The sequence below is a fragment of the Salvelinus namaycush genome, chromosome 12, assembly GCF_016432855.1.
Source record: "Salvelinus namaycush isolate Seneca chromosome 12, SaNama_1.0, whole genome shotgun sequence".
Taxonomy (NCBI): Eukaryota; Metazoa; Chordata; class Actinopteri; order Salmoniformes; family Salmonidae; genus Salvelinus; species Salvelinus namaycush.
The window spans coordinates 24,013,044-24,040,625 of NC_052318.1; the positions used below are offsets into that span (position 1 = coordinate 24,013,044).

General features: G+C 42.1%; 2 protein-coding genes across 4 annotated transcripts in view; both read left to right on the forward strand.

Moving 5' to 3' along the window:
• Window positions 1-9,826, forward strand: part of ap2b1 (adaptor related protein complex 2 subunit beta 1) — a 127,157-nt gene extending 117,331 nt beyond the window's left edge. For all 3 annotated transcript variants that reach the window (XM_039005366.1, XM_039005365.1, XM_039005367.1), the window contains 2 exons: window positions 1,291-1,445; window positions 7,721-9,826. In XM_039005366.1, coding sequence (XP_038861294.1) covers window positions 1,291-1,445; window positions 7,721-7,795 — 230 coding nt within the window. In that variant the 3' untranslated portion in view covers window positions 7,796-9,826. The remainder of the gene's footprint in view (window positions 1-1,290; window positions 1,446-7,720) is intronic.
• A 5,517-nt stretch (window positions 9,827-15,343) lies between these two features.
• On the forward strand, window positions 15,344-26,560 carry LOC120056506 (ras-like protein family member 10B). Its single transcript, XM_039004682.1, has 3 exons — window positions 15,344-15,565; window positions 21,302-21,426; window positions 25,414-26,560. Exons 1-3 carry the CDS (start codon window positions 15,344-15,346, stop codon window positions 25,682-25,684), a joined length of 618 nt encoding a protein of 205 aa, XP_038860610.1. The 3' UTR covers window positions 25,685-26,560.
• Window positions 26,561-27,582: the final 1,022 nt, after the last annotated feature.

Consider the following 27,582-nt stretch of genomic DNA (forward strand, 5'->3'; position numbering starts at 1 on the left):
CAACTTCTCTTTTCCACTGTCACTAGTCCTGCCTCTTTCTTTTTTTTTAACCCTTTTTCTCCTTCTCTCCATCCACCGCCTGCCTCTCAGGACTCCTTTCAAGGCTCTTCGCCTCACCTCTCCACTCCCTCTTTCCCTGAAGGAGACTTCACACAAGCTCTTTAATGATAACCCACACCATGCCCTGTTGCCCCCAGACAACAGAGTGACTAGGGGGTGAGAGTGGTGGCACTGACCAGTGCTCAGGACAGGACCTACAATGGGACATGGGCCTCAGGGTCAGCGGTTATGGTAGTGGTAGTTAGTCCTTTGACCTATGATTTAAAGCCCCTTAGACCTAGTGTGTAGTGCCATCCCCACATCTAGATGTGAGATCTGGCAGTTGTAGTAGCTACTCCCTGTCCTGACAGTCCACAATAAGAGTGCAGCATATGCACTGTTAGAAGTTATCCTAGCTCTGTTCCTTCCTTAAAGTTCTACTTAGATCGTGACACTTTCTTTTTCCTCACGTAGAAGCACAAAGGAGGGACTTAGCTCCTGCAGTTGTTTTGTGAAGCTAATGTAGATGTATTAGCTGAGCTGCTCCCTGCTGCCAGTAGTTAGCCAGGCTCACAGAGAAACCATTAGAGTTGCCTTAAGGGTAAAGATTGACTGGGACAGCTGATGTAGGTCATGGAAATGTAATGATATATCAGGCAACGTGTGTAGTCTAATATGAGTCAAGAGCAGCTAACAGGATATGATAAAGCTATTATTATTATTCCGAATTTTGTCTTACATTAAATTTTCATCTCCATCTTGTTGTATCGAGTCCCTCAGTCCTAGTTTTTAGATGAAGCTGCAAACCAATAATGGAAACTCTTCCTAATCCGTAGACTAGAGAATGAAGCGTCCCGAAAATGAAGCTGCTATTGTACAATACCTCAGTCAATAGATAACTCCTCTCTCAGTTCTGTATGTCTAAATAAGTACGGTAAGTACAAAGAATGAATTTGAACTGCTGAACCGCAATACACCAGAGAATGCACTTATCCAATGTGCACTTAACAGTAGTCAACCTTAGGCAAAGCTCAGCCCAAGGCCTTTATTCTATGTAGCGCTGATTTCCACCTAGAGTTGCAAAATTCCATTATATATATTTTTTTTACATTTTCAATTTAAAGATTCCCCCTCAGCTTATTCCCTCATGATTCCAGAAATCCTTCAACCAGGATTCCCCCCCAAAATGTTTTTACATTTCGATCCCTACTTCAACTATATTCCTGACTCGTATGTAATGTGGCCTTGCAGACACGGTGTCGGGGAAGCTGCAGAACGACAACATCTACACCATCGCCAAGAGGAACGTGGAGGGCCAGGATATGCTCTACCAGTCCTTCAAGCTCACCAACGGCATCTGGATCCTGGCTGAGCTCCGCATCCAACCCGGCAACCCCAACTACACAGTAAGACACCCACCGAACCTCAACCCTCCTAATTCAGAACTCACACATATGTATAACGTTTTTGTCGGTAAAGGTCTGAAGTGCCAAGCAGAAGGCGTAGCAGAACACTCATATTTCCTGGCAAGGAGGGCTGGCTTTCATACATCAAATAAAACCATACTCATTGGTGGATGATATTCCATTTGTTGACTGTATTAATATTTCCACCCTTCCCTCACTAGAGTATGAGGGAAATAAACACATTTTTGTGTTTTTTCCCTCCAGCTGAACATACCCCAAAGGCCCTAGACAGCAGCTTCTCTACACTCTCTTATAATAAAGTGCATGTTACATCTAGGAGGTAGTACAGTGGTACCTAGAGATGGTTTATGGAAGTAATGAAAGTTATCGATCTTCTTTGTTTAACACACACCCAGCCATATCCTGTTCCCTCATCATGTGTTTGAAGGAGCCTGTTCATCATCGAGGGCTCATTGGGAATGACCTGTCATCTGACAGAGTAATGGCAGGCCATGAACAAGGTCAAAAGCCCCATGTAGCACTGCTAATAGCTCCTAAAGGCAGGCTTGGTCAGGTGCATCAAGTCAGTTTGTCTAGTGAGTCCATACTCATAGACAGGTCCTTAATTGATTCATTTCTTAGCCATTCAAGGCCAAACATGCATACATCCTGATGAATGTATTCAGGTGAGGTCTATCCAAAACATTATATTTTATATTGCGATTTTTTTAACTTTCTTGAGAAATGTCTTGACTCCAGTTTCCTATTATTTCTTTCAAGTGCTTTCTTTTCCCTAAGTTATAGTCCTGTACTTTTTCTTTGGTTATGTCACCTCAGCGGAGTCTCTGACAACTTACTTACTTACTGACTTTATTGTCCCCATGGGGAACTTTTGTTGCAGTGTCATTCAAAGTACACATTCAAAGTGGCGATTAAATACAAAACAAAATTGACACTACAACTTTCATAAGTTACGTACCAAGAAATAAGAAATAAAACATAATATTTTTTTTTTTTTTTTAAAGACTAGCCTGCTGGCCTTACGGAGTCGATGGGAACATTCGCCTGAGCTATTTAGGAGGGATATCACACCTAGCACAAATTATTGTCTAGTTCTGTTTTTCCTGCTGAGGGGTGCCCTATACCTGCGCCCAGAGGGGAGTAGCTCAAAGTCCAGGTACAGGGGGTGGCTTGGGTCTAAAATTATTTTGTGGGCCTTGCGGAGGGCCCTGACCTTAAAGATCTCATCCAGGCTTGTCTGTTTGACTCCAAGTACCTTGCTTGCTGTGGTGATAATCCTTCTCAGCATATTTCTCTGGCTGACAGTGGCAATGCCAAACCAACAAACAATACAAAAAGTTTAAATACTCTCAATGAAAGATTTGTAAAACAGAGTCAATATAGTACAATCTACATTAAAAGATCCCAACTTTTTGAGAAAGTACAGTCTCTGTTTTCTCTTTTTGTAGATCAGATCTGTACATTTACTCCACTGAAGCTTATTGTCCAAAAGGACACCCAGATATTTATATTCCTCTGCAATTTCTATATTCTGACCTCTGATAGATGTTGCAGAGGTAGGTGTTGTACGCTTCCTGAAGTCTATGCACATCTCTTTGGTCTTGTTGGTATTGAGGACCAAGTGTGATTCCTCACACCACTCTACAAAGTCATCTAGGACCGGGCCATGATGTTCCTCGTCATCATGCAACAGGCTGATCAAGGCAGTGTCATCAGCGAACTTAACGAGGTGTCTGTCAGTATGGGAACTAGTACAACTATTAGTGTACAAGAAGTACAGAAGTGGGGACAAAACACATCCCTGAGGAGAGCCTGTGTTGGTATTGCGTATATCCGACACGTGGGGACCTATTTTGACTCGCTGTGAGCGTTGGCTCAGGAAGTCCAACAGCCACAAAACCAGCCCCCCATCTAAGGAGAAGTCCCGAATGAGTCTCTGTGCCAGAATGTAAGGCTGGATTGTGTTGAAGGCAGAAGAAAAGTCAACAAACAGAACCCTGACATGGGATTTGGCACCCTCTAGATGTCTATAGACCATGTTAAGGAGTGTAAGAATGGCATCATCAACTCCTCTGCTAGGCTGATAGGCAAACTGAAATGGGTCGAGGAGCTTCTGGGTGACACTGAGAATATGACTTTTCACAATTTTCTCAAGGCATTTCATTACTAAGGATGTCAAGGCGACAGGGCGGTAGTCATTCAGCACAGAAGGATTAGATGCTTTAGGAATTGGTATAATTATTGATTTTTTCCACAATACTGGAACGTGTTGCTGGTTGAGTGAGGATTGGAAAATGTCTAAAAACACCAGCCAGTTGTTCAGCACAGTGCTTTAACACATGTCCACTTATTTTGTCTGAGCCTGGGCTTTTGTATGTGTTACATCCCCTGAACAACTTTAGAACATCAGACTGTTGGACAACAACTCTCTCAAACATTTGTAATGATGCTTCCATTTGTTTTACCTCCGACACAACGTTGTCTGATTCAAATCTTGAGAAGAAAACATTCAGTTCATTAGCCATGTTCTGGCCCTCATATCTCCCAAGGTCAGCACTGGTTTTTCCCTGCCTGTGTGGGGGGCACTAGCCATGGATTTAATCCCTTGCCAGGCCACCCTTGCGTTTCCTGAGGAGAGGGTCCTCTTCACCCTTTGCTTGTATGCCTCCTTGTCCACCAGTATGTCTTTTGATCTCACGTTGTACATCTCTTAAAGCCTGTCTATCACCCCCAGCATAAACTGCCTTCTTCCTATCAAGTAGTGATTTTAGATGTTTTGATACCCAAGCCTTGTTGTTAGGGAAGATTTTACAGGTCTTAGTAGGCACAACTGACTCAACACAGAAGTTTACATAGTCTGAAATAACATCTGTGAGTTCATCAAGATCAGAGCTGCTGTCCTCTAATACCTCCCACATTGTACAGTCAAAACACCCCTGGAGACAAGTGATACTGTTGTCATTCCAGATCTGGACAGTTTGAACTGTGGGTTTCTCCCTCTCCAGCAGCCGACAGTAGGTTGGCCTGAGGTAGACCACATTGTGGTCTGATGTCCCCAGGGGAGGTCTGGTGGTGGCAGAGAACGCCTTTGGTATTGTCCCATAGCACATATCAAGAGTCCTATTTTTCCTAGTGTGACATTTCACATACTGATGGTATGTGCGCAAGACTTTGTGCAAGGTACAGTTGTTAAAATCCCCTAAAATATATTTGGGTGCGTCGGTGGAGATGGATTCCAGTTTCTGTGACAGATTATAAATAATCTCTGACGCCTTTGTTATATTAGCTTTAGGTTGAATGTACACAACGGTAACAAACAATTGGGGGAACTCACGGGGCAGATAGTAAGGTCGCAGTGACACAGAAAGCAGTTCAATGTCGGGGGTACAGAGTCTGTCTCTTACCAGGATCGATTTACACCACTGGTCCCTGACAAGCAGGCAGACGTCCCGCCGTGAAGTTTCCCTGTGACTGTCAGATCACGGTCCGCTCTGACCAGAGTGAAGCCGGCCGGCTCCACTTCTCTGTCCAGGACTCTGTCATCCAGCCAAGTCTCAGTAAATGCCAGCAAACAGGCCTCCCGATATTCGTGTTTGAAGCACAGATTCGCTGACAACTCATCCGCTTTCCCCCTCAGTGACCTGGCATTAATCTACAACACAGGTGTCAAACTCATTCCACGGGGGGCCGAGTGTCTGCGGGTTTTCGCTCCTCCCTTGTACTTGATTGATGAATTAACATCACTAATTAGTTAGAAACTCCCCACACCTGGTTGTCTAGGGCTTTATTGAAAGGAAAAACCAAAAACCTGCAGACACTAGGCCCTCCGTGGAATGAGTTTGACACCCCTGATCTACAAGGTGGTGGGTAAGGGAAAAAATTTAAAATTTTAAGTCTTTGTCTGATTCCCCCGCGTTTTCCACATTTGCATTTGGGTTTGTAATCCACTCGCAGACAATCAGGTATTAGATGGGCCATTGGGATATCCAACTCGTTTGTATTTGAGTTGCATTGTAGTAAGAACTCCCTGCTGTATTGGATTCCACTGCCAGCAGCGTTTTCATAATTTAGTCCGTTCATAGCGGGTATGTACACGATCAACAAGATCAGTCCAACACCCCACCACTGTAAATCCATGGTTGGCAGATTGTTTGTAAGCTAAGTGTACAAATTAAAAACATAAAATAACACCACACCACACCAAACGTCACACACACTGCAGGTTGCAACAGAGCCGCGCCCCATTAACCAAATGTTAATGGGGCGCCTTGATCTCTTCTCTCTTTAACAGGTCTCTATGGCTCATAGTGTCAAGTTAGAGGTTGTTGTCAGGGAAGATCTGTGAGCTCAGTGGTCAAGCTGAAGGCTCTTTAGAAAACAAACAGTGTAGCAGAACACTCATATTTCCTGGCAATAAGGAGGGCTGGCTTTCATACATCCAATAAAACCATACTCATTGGTGGATGATATTCCATTTGCTGACTGTATTAATTGTAAATGAACACAGCGATAGCCTTCTGTCCTCGCCAGATCAACTGTCTATCAGTATTTTCTTATTGTTATTCTTCAAGTAAACCACCTGTCAAAATGTGTCACAAGACCTAAAATTTGATTATTTGTGTTATGCATTAGCAACAATTCTCGTGTTCATGTGAAGCTCCAGGCAAAAAAAATGTCAGCATCAGTAAACCATGGAGGATTCCCAGCTCTCTGACCGTCTCTATGGTAGTGCTTACCCACTGGTACTCTCCACAGTGGAACTTCAGTGCTGCTGTCCCCAACTGTCAGAGGCTGCTGTGTTCTGCCTGCCACACTCTCTCTGACTGCCTGGCTGGGTGACTACATTAATCTCCAGATTAGTGCCTCCTCACCCTGATTGTTTTACAGGCAGCTATTCAGGCACTGGCTGCTCCCTGGCTTGATTACCTGTGATGTGTGTCTCCTCGAGGAAAAGCCTGTTTGGCCTGGCTGGCCATGCTGTCAGTCTCCAGCTAATTGATTAATAATGGGAATTCAACCCAGGGTCCCCTCAGAGCAGTCATGCTGCTGCAGCCTGTGGATAACAGTGGGATAGGGTAGATTAGTTAGACTCTAGAAAGAGACAGTTCCTGGGGAAACTTCATTTGCAAGCAAATAAATCTTGCTTGTGACCAACTGGTTTGAAAGCCGGCTCTGCTATGGGTCAAAAGACTGTTAGCCCGTCAAAGCAGTTGAGAACAAACACTTATCCTATGACATCAGGGCAGTGGAAGACTGATAATAGAAAGTGAGCTATTGTGATGGCCATGGCTACGTTTTTCCCCCCCATACATAGATAATACACTGGGGTTAATTCATTAACAGTTCATATCAACCTTTCTGTGTCTCTGAGGACAAGTGTAGGGCTTTGTGTTCCAGTCTATACACACCATCATATACATAGATATTTATATTCCGGACTCTGACATTGCTTGTTCTGATATTTCTTAATTCCTTTATTTTTATTTTGGGGGATTTGTGTGTATTGTTAGTTACTACTACACTGTTGGCGCTATAAACATAAGCATTTTGCTGCACCTGCAAAATATGTGTACGCAACCAATAACATTTGATTTTATTAGGTACATAAAGTACAACAATTTTATTGTTGCTAAGCCACTGAAAGAATGCACCTAGCAAAGGCTTAGCAGAGGCCGAACGGTTTTTCGAAATGGTCAAGGGCTGCTTTTGTGTGGACAATTTATTGACTCCTCTCAGACAAATACCTTTGGGACAGCATCAAGGCCTGTCATGGAACAGTGACAACATATGGACCAGGCCATAATGAGAATGTCTGACTACGTACTAGTATTTATTCATGTTGTAGAGTTTGTAAAGAGGAAGTATGGATAGAAAGTGAGACTTAAAAAAAAAAAAAAATACATCTGTGGAATCCAATAATCAGGAAACGTGAGTAGGGGTGGTAAGATTTTTCAATTAGTCTCAGACTTAATTAGGCCACTGTCAATAGAAACTGATTAATGCAGATGTTAAATCTGGTTGAAGGAAAATGCATTAACTGATTTAATATACTTTGTAGGCATACTCAATAACACTATTATATATTATTGTATTATATAATTTTGTTTACATGAAGTGTCCCGAATGAAAAGAGTTGCAAAGCAATTAAAGTATTGTGCAGTGGATAAGGTGAAGTGTTCAGAGTTATTGAGCTGAAAGGTAACCTACAGTATAGTTGTACATCAATCTATATATTTGCATGTCCTCTCTTCCAGCTGTCCTTGAAGTGCCGGGCTCCTGAGGTGACCCAGTATGTCTACCAGGTGTACGACTCAGTCCTGAAGAACTGAACTCTCTCTCCGTCCACTCACTCACCACCCTCCACTCCACACCTCTCTTCAAGAACAAACAGCAGCTGTTAGTGTTCTAGTCATGCATTATTCCTCTCCACCATCCTTACCTCCATGGGAGAATGTGACATCCCCAGTCCATCCTTAACTAAATGTCTTAATGTCGTAAAATGTGGTTGATGGTGAAGCTCTCCAAAAAAGAAGAAACCTTTCATATTCACTAAGCCATCGCCCCACCTCTTTGTACTGTATTTCCAATATTGAAAAGTGTAATATCATATATGTTTTTGTGTCTATTCTTTTTAATGCTTTATATTCTTCCGTGGTACTTTTCCTACTTGCCCAACCATACTCGATTGAGTGCCATCTACCAGGCCTTGCTGGAGCCGAAGTTGCAAGTTGAACCAGTTGCTAAGTCTCTATGATGCATCAAGTACCATTCTGAGCCAATATGGAGTGGTGAGAGCAGAGCCAGGGAACATGAAATAGATTTTAATGCATTAGTGGATTTCATTCTTTTCTCGTTTTAGTAACCACTATGATAAACAGCTATTTATGGTAGCTATTATTATGTTTGCTCCCGTCTGCCATTCCTTTTTTACTGGTGCTTGCAGGCAGCTGATCATTTCATGCTTCTCATCCCTTTTCTGATTGCTCGACCTGCCACAACAATCAAACACCGCTATAGCCATTCCTAGATTGTCATTCCTAGAGTTCCAATAATCCACGTCCCTTTGCTGGTTTTGTGCTGCAGTATTAATGAATATGCCAATAGTGAGTGTGGAATGAGTTGTCCATTCTGTATTGCTGTTCTCATGTTACATTGATTCCAATGAGATAGTATGTATTATTCTTTAATTGTAAGATTGTTATTTATATTCCATGTGCAGCTGTTCATCTAAACAGAACTAAACCCCAAACCCAAAGCCAGGGTCAATATGAGTTGATATTTTGCTTTGTTAGGGAACAACCCCATACTGTCATCAATGACATGCCTAGTGTATGTGTTTGTGTTATTATGCTGTTAAAACCACCTCCCTGGCATTGCTTTATCCTGAACATGGAGGATATGTAGTGCTTGCAGCCCACCTAAAGGACCAGGGTCACCCCTATATGATTATACTGTGCAGTGACCTGGTATAGTTTGTAGACATGAAGTTCTGTACAACTAATGAAAGATTATTATATTACTACCAGAATAAGTGTGCTTGAAATCCATAACAGAAACACAGTGGCATTATATTCCAGTTATATACCAAGTCCTCATATGTGGAAAGTGATCTAAATAAGTTTTATTTATAAATGTATACAAACTGATGTGATTTTAATATGCCATATCTCTATGACCATTGTTGTTATACCTCTGCTAGTTGAGCTCAAACATTTTAATCATTTTATTTAAGCCAATGTAAAAAGCAGTCTCAAGGGTACCAATTGTGTTTGTGACTTTAGCTTCTTAATTGTAATGTTACCATACATGCTGATGTGCCTGTGAACCTGCAATAGAAGCAGTGTCCAATGCTCCCAAGAAATCTTAGCAGTCTGTTTCCCTCACTCAAAACGACACTTAGCTACATAGGAAGGTCTGATCTTTGGCCACAGTTTGATTGTATGTGTCCCCAGCAAGATGTTGGGTAACACTTTTTTTGGATAGTCTGTAGAGCATCTAGATGGACTATCAGTAACATTTTAACTATCTACCAACCCTAGCTCTGACCCTAAACTTAACCCTTACCCTAACACTTATTCTAAACCGAACCGTAACCTGGTAGTATGACCAGATGTTATTATAAAGGCGTATTTGGTTCTGGGTTTCCCACCCAGAACTATGTGTGAGAAAAATGTACTTACTCATAAGCCCAGCAACCAGGAATAGGCCTACAGAACAGCTGTAGTAAGAAATAATGTGACAACTGAAATGACTATTTTTTTTAGCCTTCTCAAGCTAGCCTGTTGATCCTGCATCACTCCTCATCCCCAACTTGTCATTGTATCTGCTCTTATTTCAATAAAATGTCTGTTATAAACTTATGCAGTGCCTGATGTTTCACTGTCATTGGTTCACAATCCATAATCAGCCCAAAGGTAATATGACCAGCATGAGGCACAGCCAAATGCAGGGCCGGCATTATGGTCGGGCCCTAGGGGGCATGGCCGCCCTACCGTACCTCCTTGCCTGTCCAAATAAAATATTGATAATTTATTTGACAGAGACGTGCGCCAACAGAAAGACGTATCAATCTCTGATAAAGTATCTGAGAGAGTGAAACAGTGCCCCTCTATCTCCATACTTGTAGTCCATGTATCTGATGCTGTCTGGAAAAAATAAATATAGCATGTCATACTTTTTCTGGCCAGACAGAAAGTGCGTTCGGGAAAGTAGTCAGACCCCTTCACTTTTTCCACATTTTGTTACGTTACAGCCTTATTCTAAAATGGATTCAATTGTTTTTTCCCCTCATAAATCTACACACAATACCCCATAATGACAAAGCAAAAAAAAGAAATATGACATTTACATCAGTATTCAGACCCTTTACTCAGTACCTTGTTGAAGCACCTTTGGCAGCGATTACACCCTTGAGTCTTCTTGGGTATGACGCTACAAGTTTGGCACACCTGTATTTGGGGAGTTTCTCCCATTCTCTGCAGATCATCTCAAGCTCTGTCAGGTTGGATGGGGAGTGTCACTGCACAGCTATTTTTAGGTCTCTCCAGAGATGTTCGATTGGGTTCAAGTCCATGCTCTGGCTGGGCCACTCAAAGATATTCAGAGACTTGTCCCGAAGCCACTCATGCATTGTCTTGGCTGTGTGCTTAGAGTCGTTGTCCCGTTGGAAGGTGAACCTTTGCCCCAATCTGAGGTCCTGAGCGCTCTGGAGCAGGTTTTCATCAAGGATCTCTCTCTGTACTTTACTCTGTTCATCTTTCCCTCGATCCTGACTAGTCTCCCAGTCCCTGCCACTGAAAAACATCCCCAGAGCATGATGCTGCCGCCAACATGCTTCATCGTAGGGATGGTGCCAGGTTTCCTCCAGACGTGACTCTTGGCATTCAGGCCAAAGAGTTCAATCTTGGTTTCATCAGACTAGAGAATCTTGTTTCTCATGGTCTGAGAGTCCTTAGGTGCCTATTGGCAAACTCCAAGCGGGCTGTCATGTGCCTTTTACTGGGGAGTGGCTTCCGTCTGGCCACTCTACCATAAAGGCCTGATTGGTGGAGTGCTGCAGAGATGATTGTCCTTCTGGAAGGTTCTCCCATCTCCACAGAGGAACTCTGGAGCTCTGTCAGAGTGACCATCGGGTTCTTGATCACCTCCCTGACCAAGGCCCTTCTCCCTCGATTGCTCAGTTTGGCCTGGCGGCCAGCTCTAGGAAGAGTCTTGGTGGGTCCATACTTCTTTCATTTAAGAATGATGGAGGCCACTGTGTTCTTGGGGACCTTCAATGCTGCAGAAATGTTTTGGTACCCTATCCAAGATCTGTGCCTCGACACAATCCTGTCTCGGGGCTCTACAGCCAATTCCTTCGACCTCATGGCTTGGTTTTTGCTCTGACATGCACTGTCAACTGTGGGACCTTACATAGACAGGTATGTGCCCAATCAATTGACTTTATCACAGGTGGACTTCAATCAAGTTGTAGAAACATCTCAAGGATGATCAATGGAAACAGGATGCTCAATTTCAAGTATCATAGCAAAGGGTTTCAATACTTGTGTAAATAAGGTATTTCTGTTTTAAATTTTTTATACATTTGCAAAAATGTCTAAACCTGGTTTTGCTTTGTCATTATGGGGTATTGTGTGTAGATTGATGAAGAAAATGTTTTATTGAATCAATTTTAGAATAAGGCTAACGTAATAAAATGTGTAAAAAGGGAAGGGGTCTGATTACTTTCCGAATGCACTGTAGGCTGAGTTCCATATGCTAATTTCTTTAGCCGCCAATGGATCACGGTGTCCATATGACAGAGGCTGGTGCTCTTGCATTAGTTGAATTTTAACTTTCAGATTTTTATAATTTAATTTATATTTTTATGATTAACCACATAACAATAATTTTGAGAAACTAAAACGTTATTATTGAAATTAAACTGTTCCATGAAAATGTGCATATAAAAAATAATCATAAAGGGCACACAGATAGGTAGAAATGGTAGGATAAATTGTAAACTTCCCCAAACTCACAAACTGCTTATGGTCTTTATTATAACACCCATTAACAAAAAAAAACGGGCCCACCTATAGAAATCAAATGCCCCTCCAACTGATACGTTCTTGCGCCGACCCTGGCCAAAGGCCAACCACAGCAGTGCATAATCTCTGTGCGTTTAGTCAAAAGATACACAGAATACATAGTGGCTCGCTTAGAATCAAACCTTATTTCACTTGGGATGCTACTGATGTTTCAGGTGCTCTTTTTTCCTTTGGTGGGTAGGCATTTTAACACTGACAATGTCAGTCTGAATCAGCATTTCTTTTTTCTTTTTTTTTGTAACAGTTGAATGTCTGGGAGAAAAGCAAGCACAATGGAAGTTACACAGTCTAAAGACCAGCAATGTCAGTGTTGGAAAAAAGTGTTTCACACTGATGTGGGGGATGGGGAAGAAATCTAGTTTGCAATTAGCAGGGCTATATATAGGCCTATAAAATATGGCTCTGGTGGCTCTCTATGCAGTGTCAATGTGTATATTGTTGTGAACTCATTGAAAAAAAAGTCTAAAGCCAAAAACATCCGTCATTTCAAGGCCAAACTATCACAGAATAAGATCCGACAATGGTATATGTTTGCAAGGTGTGAGGTTGGTGATTTCACATTAACTGCCTGGCTAAATCACATGAAATTGCACCTGCGTGCATAGTAAATGATTGTGAGAGGTGACGTGGACTAGACAGGTATGTGGCACGAGGTTACTTAGCAACAGGGGCAAAATATACTGTTGCTAAGAAACAGCCTCCTTACTGCCCATCGGGTGCAGTGTACACATGTTGCTCAAGCATTCGAGTTCATGCTTTAGATTAAATCGCTTGCGCGCACAAAAACCTGTTCATTTCAGATGGAAGATCATGCATGTACTTCTGATGTAAGAGCCCCAGGCATTGTGTAGAAACCACATGGATCTGATTAGTGTTATTTTTAATAGTCTTTAAAAAGGCAAAGCATGTGTGCGTAAACTGCGCGTAAAATATTGCCGCGCGCACAGTATCCCCAAATACCCTCAAAACTCCAATAGTGTTCCAATTGACAATTTTAACAAGAGATAGGGCTATCACTCAAATTTCAGATACCTTTCTCTGACAAGTCTCTGGCAACCCGTTTCATTCTGGTGCGGAACGTACCTTTCCCTAAAATGATAGGTTGTTCACTATATTTTGTTTGTCGTTTGTTAAACACTGTTGCTACAGCAGACGTGATGTGATGGCCCTACGTCCATAGACTATTACACACTTTAAGGTCTCACCCCGAAAGTAGGCTTGTCTTTGACGAAACCAGCCTGCACGAATTACGTGGATGTACTGTAGGCTTGTGATTTTTGCTGCCTGCAATATATGACGGGCGTTTAGACCGCGTGTCGTCTCTCCACTAACGAGAGAGTAGGTTGTATCTTTAGGACTCTTCACTGTATCCACCTGAGACCGTTATATGTCAGTAAGAAGCCAACGAATGAGGTTCTACACACAACAGCATCACCGCAGGTGTATCTGCAACAGCACTTTGGAATCTACACATCGTACGGCATCGGCACCGCACAATACCTGTGCGCACGGTAAGCATGTACTATCATTTCTAATCATATTATACTCATATGGAGTTGTTTAGAGTTGCAGCTACAAGGTGGTCTATTTAGATTCATTTTATTCTTAATCGTTACAGATCTACTTGCTTATAAAAAATAAAAATTTGATATTCGCGCAAAGTTGGAATGTAAGTCTCATGCGTACGTTTATTTTTGCATTTCATGAAAGCCTATTAGCTAACCATAAAGCCTATCCAAAGATGGTGTTATTTGTTTTTTAATATATGATTGTGCTATTTTTCCTGATCAAACAGAATTTTGGATGATAGTGTTACATTAGATATTAGTCTATATATCGATACATGTTCCACTTTACAAAGTTGACCTCGTCTGAGGTCATTTCTGTACAGACCACTACCATTTCTTCCACTAGGTGATGCGCTTGTTCTTTATTGTTGTACATCTACTGTAAGGGATCTTAAAGGGGCAATCAGCAATTGCTACATACATTTTTGGACTTATAAATAATTGATATGTACCCATTGATTCTTGAATAATATAACTTATAAATGCTTCATGAGCTTAGTTTAACTGTGGTACCCCATCAGAACCCGAAATATAAGATTGTTTTACTCCAATGTTTGTAAACAAAGTAAATGTAAACAAACCCTATATAGCATCAAAACATGGTTAAAACTATCATTTTGATATCATAGACGGTCAGTCCTTGCATCCATAGCTCTTTCTGTGAATTTGAGAGTGGTTACATTTCTCCAGCCCCATCCTTCTGCTTTTTACCAAAACAGGGTCAGAGAGGTGCTTTATTATTGTTTCTACTGCTGATTGCCCATTTAATTTGGTTCCATTTGTTGGAATGGCAACTTTTTTGAATGGTGATTGTTGTCTTCTAAAAAATGGAGTTAATGATGTGCAGCTTCAGATATAGATTTGGTTGGAATTGTGTTAGGCATATTGGAGTAATGCATATCGGAGATTATTGTTGATGTGTACATTTTGTAGATTACTCATGAAACGTTTTAAACTATCAGGGATAATGAAGTGATTCCTTAGTAAGCAATCTTAGTCTAGTCTGTCTAGGCTGTACTAACTCCAAAACCACACCTCCAATAAACCATCTGGAAGACAATACACAGATTTTAGTGACTAAATAAATATTTTGAGTTACTTTTATTTTGAGCTTCAATTTTGTCAATAAGCGAATTTAGATTGCCCAGTGGCACTTTGGTTTTCACAGTATACGTTATTTCATCTTCCCAGTGTCCTTGTATATACAACTTCTTGTTTTAGTTGGTTGCTCAGCAGCTTAGTGCTTTTGTTTCCCTTTTGTAGATGAATGAAAGGCATGCAGTGGTAAAAAGAATGCACTTGCCAAAATAACCTATACTTTCATGTACAAATGTAGAGTGATCCAGAATTAGCATACCTAAGCTCCAAATGAACTAAATGACCCATACCTGTTTTGTGTGTTCCCATTTCTGTCTCCCTATGCCTCTCTTTCCCTCCTTCCCCTTTTCTGTCTTTCTCCTCCTCTCTCTCTTCCAATCCCTCTACCTCCCCCTCTTTATCTCTCACGCCCCCTCTCCATTTTCCCCCCTATCTCTCTCTCTCTCCACCAGTGGGATAGGGAGTGTTGGTGGTCTATGAATGTGGCCGAGCGTGCCCCCCACCACAACATCTGCCTCTGTGCCCGTGGGGACTATGCGCTGCACAACCCTGAATGCACTGGCCGGTGGTTTGCGAGAACAGGGAGGGGGGTGGAGCAGCAGCAGGGGGTCGAGGGGGGCGCAGCATGCCGCCTCCCTTCCGCATCGCTGTGCTGGGGGCACAAGGCGTGGGCAAGACTGCCATCGTGCAGCGCTTCCTCCACGATGACTACAGCGAGTTGCCCACCCCGGCAACCAGCCGCGCCCGCCGGGTCCACCTGTCTGCTGCTGTGCTCAATGGCCACGTGCACGACCTGCAGATCACTGACTATCCTGCCATCACCAGCTTCCCCGGGAACTCAATGCAGGTACTGTCCCACTAAAGCACAACAGTGATGGGAACTGATGTGTGTGTGTGAATGGAATGTATATGTTTAAATGAATGATTAGAATATTCCACCCTGAAACAGTGTGGCAGGTTAGACATTGTAGACAGGTGAAAGGTCCATTTTAATGTCATGACATGAGGAGAGGAGGAGAGGAAGACACTTCTGATTTGATGCTGTGTATGCCCTGCTTTGATGCCTCACAGTCCCTTTCATTTAAATTCACACACACATCTGAAAGTGTGTAGTCAGCAGCTTTGTCATTGGGTTAGAAAAGAGGACAACCTGCTCTCTGTATTCACCTAGGATGTCACATAAAAGAAGAAGAAATCTGTTTTTATCTATACTGAAATATCTGATATTCTCAGATGAATGTATTATACAACACAGGGCTCTCCTGAGAACACTGTTATAAGAGGGATAAATTAGATGGGGTTATTACTCTGTCCAGAAGATACTGCTAAAGCAGCTTTTATTGTTGTAGTACTCGAGACCGGTCTCGAGACCACATATTTGGTGTCTCGGTCTTGTCTCGGTGTCGGATACATTTGTACTCGGTCTTGACTCGGTCTCGGACAGTGAGGACTCGTAATTTCTTCCCGAGACCAGCGGAGTAAAAAACTAATAATTATCAGCTTCCATTCAGTCAGCGCATAAAACAGCTTCACCAGGCCAAATATATATACTCCTTTCTTGAAACATGAATACCTTAACAGCCTTTATATATATTGTGACAGGTTCGTGATTCTGAAATGACAGCAACCGAAATACCAGCGCGTATCAATTATGTAGTACAATAGAGAAATCATTCACAAAGTACTTTACACAATCGGAAAGCACGTGACATATATTCACATGCGCGCCAAACAGTCTAGTTTCAACGGAATATCATCTGCAGGCAGCAAGAGTGGACAGCTCTCAACTGGTTTTGGCATGGAGCAGCTCCCAGAAGAATGACATCGGTAGCGTTAGGGTAGAAAAGACATTTAAATTCAAGATATCTACCAGTAAATACTAACTAAGGCAACAATGGGTACAGTGGCGGTTCTAGATTGTATGGCTCCCCCGCCAAAAAAAAAGAAAAAGCACCATTCTGCACTAACTGTAATTTTTATTCAGACATTTGGAACAACACGTAAATAATCATAACATTTAAAACTGTATAAATATACAAAAATAAGACTTATAAATATCAAAAAGAAGTAACAAAGACAAATAGAAAAATGGTGTTGATTTGGCACTCCAGCATCAATACATTACCCATCCCCCAACACTGTCAACCAAGAGTCAAGACTAAACCATTTCACCTTGGTGGTGTGCAGACTGGTTTTATATTATTCTTAATGATTTCGCACAAACCAGAAAAAAAATGCAACAATGTCTGTGAAACTATATATTCACAGTATTATGAATGAATTGTGGTTTATTTGGTAGCATTTCGTAGTGTGACTGATTTTACTAATTGCATTACTACTGCACAAAGTGAGAGGTGTGCTATTTGATAGATTCCCCCGCTCCCCCTACCTCGGGCTTCCAGTGGGGAGACCTGAGATCAACCAACCCCCGCCTCCTTCCCCATCTCGTACTTCTGAGTGAGAGACCTTCCCAGGCAGTATCCTTCCTAGCTCACAAACTAGAATCAGAGCGTCCACTCCGACAAGGTTAATTGACCCACAGTCCCAATTGACCGCCCACTGAATGGGTATACAAACCAGGTATTGAAAAAGTTTAGTCTGAAGTGTTGGTTAGTAGGCTATTTGTGATGTGCAATTGTCATCATGCACTGTTTGCATCAGGGGTGTAGACATGGATGGGCCTGGGTGTACAGAGGCCCAACCACTGGAGAGCCAGGCCCTGACATGCCCACCCAATCAGATTGATGTGATTTAAGCATTGTTGTGGACTTAGACCATCACATTTTTGTATTTTTCTATAAAAAAAGAGCGATTTTGTGAGTGAAAATCGGAAGAATTTAGAGGAAAACTCATTAAAAAAACTGGAAAAAATGAATTTTCACTTAGGGTGCCTTTCCTTCGCTGGGTGGGCCGTTTGGGAACTTTTTGGCACAGTTAGAGTATTCCCACTTCTCCAGGCACCACTGCATAGGGCCGATGGAAAGACAGCAGTCACACACAGAATGATGTTAAAGGATAACCAGTACATAAACTCGTACATAATAAGCCAGTAGGTCCCAATCATAAGAAAACAAAAACACAACCATTAAGCATTTCCCAATCAAAATGTACAACTATTACTTCCCATTGAAAAAAACATTTAATGTTTAGCACACAAAGTAACCAGTGATCTAAAGTTTAAAGTGGAGCTGACAGCGTTTGAACTACTTTGCAGTTATGAAACAAAAAGACAATCATAAGTCAAAAATATCAAATTCCCTGTTTATGCCACAAAACCAACTTTATAAGAGGTTTTAAAAATAGGTACTCTTTGACTCACAGTTCCATGATGTACACTAAGGCATTGTAGAATGTAGATGGATGCAGTTAAATGCATGATTAATATAATTCCCCAATACATTTCTGGAGAGTCAAAAACATATTGCTATCAGGTTGTAAATCACAGCAGGCCTGGTACATTGTTTGCTGCCTCCATTCGGGATGCACTGTTTGAGTTTCAATGACTCAATATTCTGGACAAAAACGGACTAATGTAACTAAGGCTGGGAATGTCAATACAATCAAACTAGCAAGGGCAATGATCACAAGTCAGTAATAACATCGCTAATAGGCTAGCGTATCTATTTATGTAGCAAGCTATAAACACAGAGCCTAACGTTAGCTAGATATTCTCCTAGCAGCTAGCTAGCTAGCAAGCTGTCATGTCATACCACTGGAGGAGTGGGTGAGTGACTGAGTTTTTCCCCTCATATCGTTTTTCGGTGGCTATACATACACAGCTAGAGATGCAGGTGTCATTTGGTTAGCTAGCAAGAACTTGAACGACTGTTATACAGTTAGCATTTCTCTTGCATTCGCAAATTCACTCTGGCTATCTACTATGATTTGAGAGCCCTCTCATCTGAATGTGCCAGAGGACAGAACAACTGATGAATTTACCAACACGCAACACCTGCTGAATATGACCGGTGTCAGTAAACGTAGGCAAAAAAAGTAATAGTTAGTCAAGAACGCTCTAGATGACATGTAAACAGCCTAACCAGCTCTGTTCTCTCATTTGTGTCTGGAAGTAGCAAGCTAGCCAACTTTAGCCAGTTAGATTGAGTGCTTGGTTGGGACAAGCATGCATTGGCAGGCAAGCTGTAAATGGACGAGGAGGCTACAATTCTCCATCGTTTATCAGTGCAATTTTGACGGCCAACTAGCTGAAAAAGTTTGAGATGTCTTATCTAATGTTCCTTTGTTAGATTTTAGCCTATCTTGCTCTGGCTAGCATTAGTTGTTGCTCTTGTTGTTGTTGATGCGCATAACTGAGGGAGAGAGAGCCTACCTTTTCATGTTTTGTAAGATGACCGTGGTGTTTACATATTTGTAGAAATCCATTCGGTTTATTTTGTGGCTTTTGACGAATGTGTTCTAATGATCGAAAGTCCCGCTGTTGCAACTGCCTGTAAACACACAGTCCAGTTCAAAGTGAATGATGACAGGCCCGTGTGGCAAATTGCTTGTTTGTATAAAGGTCTACTGTAGCTCTGATTGATAACCCCCTGATCTGTGTAGACTCCGGTCCTAGACAAGACAGATGTTTTTATTTATTTTATTATTTATTTTATTTACTGCAGTGTCCATTAATTGTGCGAATGCACATCCATTTTCCCACTCTATTGCGGTAGAATTATCACAAATGCCTTTGAATGTTTGGGAATTCCAGATACTAAGAATTTATGAAAACGTGAAAATGACCATACCTATGTGGTCACATGTCAGAATGTTTTTTTTAAAAGTGTAATATTCTTCCTGTGGGTGTATATGAACAGATTTTAATAAGATTTCACGTTGCTAAAATGCTGTCAGTTCCACTTTAAATGCAACACTGTTTCACACACAACTTATTTTCAAAGAGATGGCTAACAACACCAAGCACACTGCAATAAAAAAACAGTTCCACTCACCAGATGATGATCATTTGAAACTTAACTTCTTGTTGAACGTTATTCTTGAAAAGGGAGAAGCTAACAAATTAGCAACAACATCCTCTTTGATAACACCTGCTGCCGCTGAAAACTAGCCGACAACAAAAGCTAGCTAGCTAGACCGTGGGAAAACTACTGCTCACTATTGAGTAGTGAGTGACCTGTTGGCCTTCAAGAAGGCAGAAGTTTCCATACTTTTTGTAAAAAACGGTGTCACTCATGAAGACAAAATGTGATTGGATGATTTCACTGTCACTCCAACATTTTGTCCTAATAATATTGAACGGCAGATGCCTTTATCTAGCTTCTAATGGCCTAGCCAATGGCTGACTTAGCTAGCTAGATGTATCCCCCCAGAGACTAGCAAAGAAATATTTGTTTAGCTTCAGTTTTAACCCTTTCCTTTCCAACAAAAACAGAAGAGATTAAATCAGAACATCATTGAAAATAATAAAAATAATTATCATTATTTCTATATTATTATAATAATTATTTTATAAATCCTTAGCCCTTCTCTGAAGGCTTATTGTTCCCCACTATGTTTGGGTTAGTAATAATTTGTAGAGTGGCTCTATTTTCCCTCAGCAGCATTTTTCACTATTCTGAATGTCTAAAGAATCCATATGTTGTTCTGAAATATGAACACAGAAATACTGGACATTTTGAACTCTTATGGTGGTGATTTACCAAAATTACAATCATGATCTTGAATTGGGCTCGCATTTTTCTGGTCTCGGTCTTGACTTGGTCTCTGACCCCTTGTCCCCCCCCCCCCCCCCCCCCCCCCCCGGTCTTGGTCTTGACTTGGTCTCGCCCCCCTCCGGTCTTGGTCTTGAATCTGTCTTGCTTAGGTGGTCTCAAACACAACACTGGCAGCTTTGCAGTCATAAAGTTTGAGTGAAAATGGACCTTTCAATGCACCAGAGATTTCTCATCACGTCTAGACACAATTTTACAGTCACAGAACAAAATATTGAACTGAAACTGTTCAATGGAACTGTGACCTCAGAAAATGTAATTACTAGTTTGGCTTACTCATTTAAAGAAAGTAATATTCTGTTGAAGTCCACAGATTAACCACAGTTTTGGGTATAACTTTAATCAAATTACACATTCAATTGATAATTTATAAGATAATCAGTGTTTTAATTTTCAATGGAGAGGTGCTTGAGGTGTTTTTGAAAAGCTATGCAAGGCAAGCACTAGCTTGCAAACAATATTTCTCACAGCGAGGAGCCAAACATAAAGCAGAAATTAAAATTACAAAAGAGAGCAGATTGTGTTTTTGTCATATTGCCCAGAGAGTATGCTATGTTGCAAGTAATTTCAGCAAATGAACTAAACTAACATCATTCTGAAAAAGTGTACAAAAGCTGTGCGTGCATGTGTACAGAATAGGTGAAGACTATTGGTCTCCATGCTACTATTTAAAATAAATCTTTCCGTCACATTCAAAATGTATCAAACAGTGCATCTGAGTATTACCAGACAAAGGTACTGCTTCCTAATGAGTCTTCCCCATGTCTTCTCTTCTCCCTCCTGTCTCCTTCCCTCCTCGTTCTACTATTCTCTTTCCTTCACTTTTCTATCCTCTCCCCTCCCTCCTCCAGGAGTGGACAGACACCTGCTGCCGAGGCATCCGCAGCGCTCACGTCTACATCCTGGTCTATGACATCTGCTGCTTCGACAGCTTCGAATACATCAAGACCATGCGCCAGCAGATCCTAGAGACCAGGTGAGGACACGGCCTGCATGCCAAATAGGGGCCAGCTCCGGCTGGCACCAGCTCTTTGAACTCAGCCGTAATTATGGCTCGCTATGAATAGAGAAGCCTGGGCCGCAATCAGGAGCCTCCACCGCCACACTCACACAGAACATTTATTTAACATTTGGACTGAAATCAACATGAGTGGCTCAGACTGCCAGGGTCAAGTGTCTTCATAATCACTTCGGCTTCTCTTCACAATCCCTCCATTGTCTTTTTGCTATTTCATATGTTCTATTGAATTCTGTATTTTTTAGATGTTGTTGGAAGCGAATGCAGTGTGGAATGGTGTGATGAAAACAGTTTTAACAACACCCACTTTATAGACTCACAATAGACACTATAGACACTCAACAGATACTTGTTACAAAACAAGTATTTCACAGTGGTTATCTTACCATGGTAAAAAGTTGAGTCACAGTCTGATATAACTGTTACCCAGCCAATCTTTCACTGTGGATGAAATGTTTCCAGAAACATTAGATTATTTTTTAACAAACCACCCCTCTTGGCTCTGGGCTTGAAAAAAAATCAATAACCATTCCATGCGAATCCACAAATTTCATGTTAGTAGTGCTCGCTTGCTTTTCAGGTCGATACATCTCTCCCAAACCAGGCAGCTGCTAAACCAATTCTGTGTCATATGATTAGTCAAAGCAATTTGCGCAAACCATCCCTCCTGGGAGCCCAGATAGCTTTAATCAGACTGTGTGTCCTAATAACAGGGTTGGGAAACAAGGCTGGTGTTTGTCTTAGACTGATGTCAGTGTGGGATAGTGACATGATGTGATGTTTGGAGGGACGGACGTGTGATACGTGTCAGTGGAGCGGAGATTGATTCTGAGAGCCATTAGCTTGCAACCACGTGACTTGTCGTTGTGAGGCAGCTGATGACCTTGGTGGCAAACACGTGTTTAATTTACAATGAAATCATCTTCACGCCTCCATCTCTCTTGAACGTCTCACATGTCTCGCTCTCACACACACAGAGGGAGAGATGGGTTGTTTAATATCATCTCCAAATCTGCTAATGAGCCAGGGACTAGACTGACAGCTGGCTGGCTGCCTGAGACTAGACTGACAGCTGGTTGGCTGCCTCTCCTAAGGCATATGTGCCTTAGGAGATTTTTCTGCAATGTACTTACTGTATGTGCTGCTATTGTAATATCTAATGTATTATAAAAGATGTCTAACTTAATTGAAATTCTTCATAACATACCATGGTGAAAATGTATCGAGGCATAGGATTTACTGTAGGTTTGACCCAACCAACCCCCTTGGCCTCAGTTTTGAAAAGTCAATAAGGCTTCCTCTTGAATCCACACATTCCTCTTCATGGCACTGGGACGTGAAAGTGGACGTCACAGCTGTTCCAGTGGTGACAGTAGGGGCGGGGTGTGTGAGCATGAGGCTGTCAATCAGTGCCCACTCTGACAGCACCACGTTGCCAAGGCCATACAGAGGCTAATGGTGTCAGTGACCGGTCCTGTCACAGCCATTCATCTCCCAGTCATCCATTTATTGGGTGGGCTCGCCCAGTTATGATTATGCACAAATCATTAGATTTGTTAGATTTACGTGATAAATGTTTTGCAGTACATGCTTGTAAAATCAACATTTGGAGCAGTAGGCTACATTCTTTTGAAATCAATATAAGGAACTGACAGTTGAGAAAAAGCTATTTATTTCTTAGGAAAGAGGGAACTGTCATCATCTTCAGGAGATAAGGAAGAGACAAAAGCTGAACACAGGCTTGGGATGGGGAGAGGAGGGTGACACCTTGGATCTTACTCACATATATCTGACTAGAGATACAGTGCATTCGGAAGGTATTCAGACCCCTTGACTTTCTCCACATTTTGTTACGTTACAGCCTTGTTCTAAAATTGATGAAATTGTTTTTTTCCACTCATCAAACTATATACAATACACCACAATGATAAAGCAAAAACAGGTTTTTAGAAATCTTTGCAAATGTATATAAAAAAATAAATATATATATCAAATTTACATAAGTATTCAGACCCTTTACCCAGTACTTTGTTGAAGCACCTTTGGCAGCACACCCGTATTTGGGGAGTTTCTCCCATTCTTCTCTGCAGATCCTTTCAAGCTTTGTCAGGTTGGATGGGAAGGTACGCTGCACAGCTATTCTCAGGTCTCTCCAGAGATGTTCGATCGGGTTCAAGTCCAGGCTCTGGCTTGGACACTCAAGGACATTCAGAGACTTGTCCCGAAGCCACTCCTGCATTGTCTTGGCTGTGTGCTTAGGGTCGTTGTCCTGTTGGAATTTTAACCTTTACCCCAGTCTGAGTTCCTGAGCGCTCTGGAGCAGGTTTTCATCAAGGATCTCTCTGTACTTTGCTCCGTTTATTTTTCCCTTGATCCTGACTAGTCTCCCAGTCCCTGCCACTGAAAAACATCCCCACAGCATGATGCTGCCACCACCATGCTTCATCGTAGGGATGTTGCCAGGTTTCCTTGGCACCATCCTTATGGTTTTATCAGACCAGAGAATTTTGTTCCTCATAGTCTGAGTCCTTTAGGTGCCTTCTAGCAAACTCCAAGCGGGCTGTCATGTGCCTTTTACTGGGGAGTGGCTTCCGTCTGGCCACTCTACCATAAAGGCCTGATTGGTGGAGTGCTGCAGAGATGGTTGTCCTTCTGGAAGGTTCTCCCATCTCCACAGAGGAACTCTGGAGCTCTGTCAGTGACCATCAGGTTCTTGGTCCCCTCCCTGACCAAGGACCTTGTCCCCCGATTGCTCAGTTTGGCCGGGCAGCCAGCTCTAGGAAGAGTCTTGGTGGGTCCAAACTTCTTCCATTTAAGAATGATGGAGGCCACTGTGTTTTTGGGGACCTTTAATGCTGCATGAATGTTTTGGTACCCTTCCCCAGATCTGTGCCTCGACACAATCCTGTCTCGGAGCTCTACGGGCAATTCCTTCGACCTCATGGCTTGGTTTTTGCTCTGACATGCACTGTCAACTGTGGGACCTTATATAGACATGTGTGTGCCTTTCCAAATCATGTCCAATCAATTGAATTTACCTCTGGTGGACTCAAATCAAGTTGTAGAAACATCTCAAGGATGATCAATGGAAACATGATGCTCAATTTCAAATCTCATAGCAAAGGGTCTGAATAGTTGTGTAAATAAGGTATTTCTGTTTTTTTTTTAAAACGTTTTTTGCATTGTCATTATGGGGTATTTAAAAAAAAATGTTTCGATTAAGGCTGTAATGTAACAAAATGTGGAAAAAGTAAATGGGTCTGAATACTTTTCAAATGCACTGTACACTCTGTACACACATACTATGTACACACACAATGAACACTCACCTCAGAAACCCAAGGTTTCAAACAAAGCTCTGTAGGAGCTACCAGCATATTACTTTGACAAGAGGGGGAATTTAAACCTTCCCTTGTCTAACTCAAAGTTTCTGTCAAGGTGCACATGTCAGTAAATTTACAGAGTTAAGAAAAGCCCTTGTTAAATTAAATATTTTGAAAATGTCTAGACTTTTGTCAGGTGCGCAACTTTGGTTTTAGAAGTGAGGGGGGGGGGCATTATCCGACCGGATATTTTTTTTTATAAACACTCCAAAACAGCCTATCCGACCGGTCAGAGGCGTTCGCATGTTCCTAAAGTACACCGTTGCCTCATTTTGTATCACATTCCAATGATAACTGGGAGGGACAAAAATGCAATTCCAGTGAAAGTTGCACCCCTTGTTTTTGGTCATGAATAACTCCAAACAAAAACGGCCCTTAATCGTCTCCCTACGAAGACTTCCTGATAAAAAGGCTTAGAGTCAGTTTTGGACAGAGTTGGCAGGGCAGGGGATTTGATAACGCTGCCTCAATAGCATCAACTATAACTGAGGTACAAATCTGTGTCAGTCATAGTCTAAGCCTTGCTCTCATTCTGTGTGTTTTTGTCTCTTTTCCTCTCCAGGGTGTTGGGCACAGGCGACATGCCCATCCTGGTCGTGGGGAACAAGCGGGACTTGCAGCGGGGGCGTGTTATCCCCCGCCACAACATGTCCGACCTGGTGAGGAAGAACTGGAAGTGTGGCTACGTGGAGTGTTCGGCCAAGTTCAACTGGCACGTGCTTCTGCTGTTCGGGGAGGCTCTGCGCAGTGTGGGCTGTGCCCGCTGCAAACACGTCCATGCAACCATCCGCTTCCAACGGGCACTAAGAAACGAACGCTGTGCCCTCATGTGATTTACTCAGTGACGGTGGGTGCGCACCAGAGTGGCATTGAGGGCCATTGGTACAGTAAACCTCCCTAGGACCACCATGGCTGACCACATTTCTGTCCCGTGAAGCTACAGTATTAACATGTAACAGCCCTCTGTTTTGCTGCTATCTGACTTGATCAGGGATGGAGAGTACCACCCTATCCATCTTTGTAAAGTATCTTTGATATTTTCTTGATTTGGAGGCAGCTAAACCAACCCCTTGCTGTAAAAATTCTGAACTCGTTCAAGTACACTAAAGGAACTTTCCAGCATCTGGGAGTCGCTCCAGACAGACAGATTGGCTTATGTTGTTTGACTCACCTGGACGTTGATCGATGTATGACATTGCTAATGTCAAAGCCCTGTTTGGAGTGGGATTGAGGTTGACATCTGCTGATGCATTCTCTTTCTCTGCTCGGATGTCTTGAAGGTGCACACTTGAGCATATAATCCCCAGAGGTAGCTATACGAATTCCGTACACAAGCCCATCTCAATTAGTCCTCTGAAACCAAAACAGCCAACCATAGGGAGATTTCTGTTAAATGGAGTAATCCAATCCAGTCCACCTTTACGCTCCACTCGCAAACAAACAACTGTGTACATCCATAAATCTACAACAGTAGAAGCACATAAGGGTGTTTATATACAAACACAACTCAGACCAAACCCCTGATATGAGACTGTTAATGATATTTTTACAGTATAAGGTCTAAATGTAATAAAATACTTGAGGCTAGACATGGTTGTCAACATATCGGCCTGTTCAGGTCCTCTGAACTGCTAAATACAGCAATAAATGAACATGCCATGCTTGAATGTTAATAATCTTTGGTAAAACGTAGATATAAGGGGGAACAAAAGGACACACTTGTTCCTGTAAGGTTGTATTCAATGAAATGTTTTATTTATTTCACCTTTATTTAACCAGGTAGGCTAGCTGAGAACAAGTTCTCATTTACAACTGCGATAAAGCAAAGCAGTGCGACACAAACACAGAGTTACACATGGAATAAACAAGCGTAGTCAATAACACAATAGAAAAAAAAACAAAGTCTATATACAGTGTGGGCAAATGGCGTGAGGTGGTAAGGCAATAAATAGGGCATAGTAGCAAGTAATTACAATTTAGCAAATTAACACTGAAGTGATAGATGTGCAAGTAGAAATACTGGTGTGCAAAAGAGCAGAAAAGTAAATAAAAACAATATGGGGAAAGGAGAACACAATGCAGATACGGCTAGCCTACCTGACTATCGCCACTTGTTTGAGTGAAACTAAATTAGTATGGTACTACTATGGTACTTGGTTTCTCAAATGATTGCCTCGCCTGGTTCACCAACTACTTCTTTGATAGAGTTCAGTGTGTCAAATCGGAGGGCCTGTTGTCCGGGCCTCTGGCAGTCTCTATGGGGGTGCCACAGGGTTCAATTCTTGGACCGACTCTCTTCTCTGTATACATCAATGATGTCGCTCTTGCTGCTGGTGAGTCTCTGACCCACCTCTACGCAGACGACACCATTCTGTATACATCTGGCCCTTCTTTGGACACTGTGTTAACAACCCTCCAGACAAGCTTCAATACCATACAACTCTCCTTCCGTGGCCTCCAATTGCTCTTAAATACAAGTAAAACTAAATGCATGCTCTTCAACCGATCGCTGCCTGCACCTGCCCGCCGTCCAACATCACTACTCTGGACGGTTCTGACTTAGACTATGTGGACAACTACAAATACCTAGGTGTCTGGTTAGACTGTAAACTCTCCTTCCAGACACACATAAAACATCGCCAATCCAAAGTTAAATCTAGAATTGGCTTCCTATTTCGCAACAAAGCATCCTTCACTCACGCTGCCAAACATAACCTTGTAAAACTGACCA

Coding starts and splice junctions, on each gene's coding strand:
- LOC120056506 (XM_039004682.1), top strand. CDS start 15,344: ATGCCGCCTCCCTTCCGCATCGCTGTGCTGGGGGCACAAGGCGTGGGC. Junction 15,566..21,301: donor TCCCCGGGAACTCAATGCAG/GTACTGTCCCAC, acceptor TCCCTCCTCCAG/GAGTGGACAGACACCTGCTG. Junction 21,427..25,413: donor CAGCAGATCCTAGAGACCAG/GTGAGGACACGG, acceptor TTTCCTCTCCAG/GGTGTTGGGCACAGGCGACA.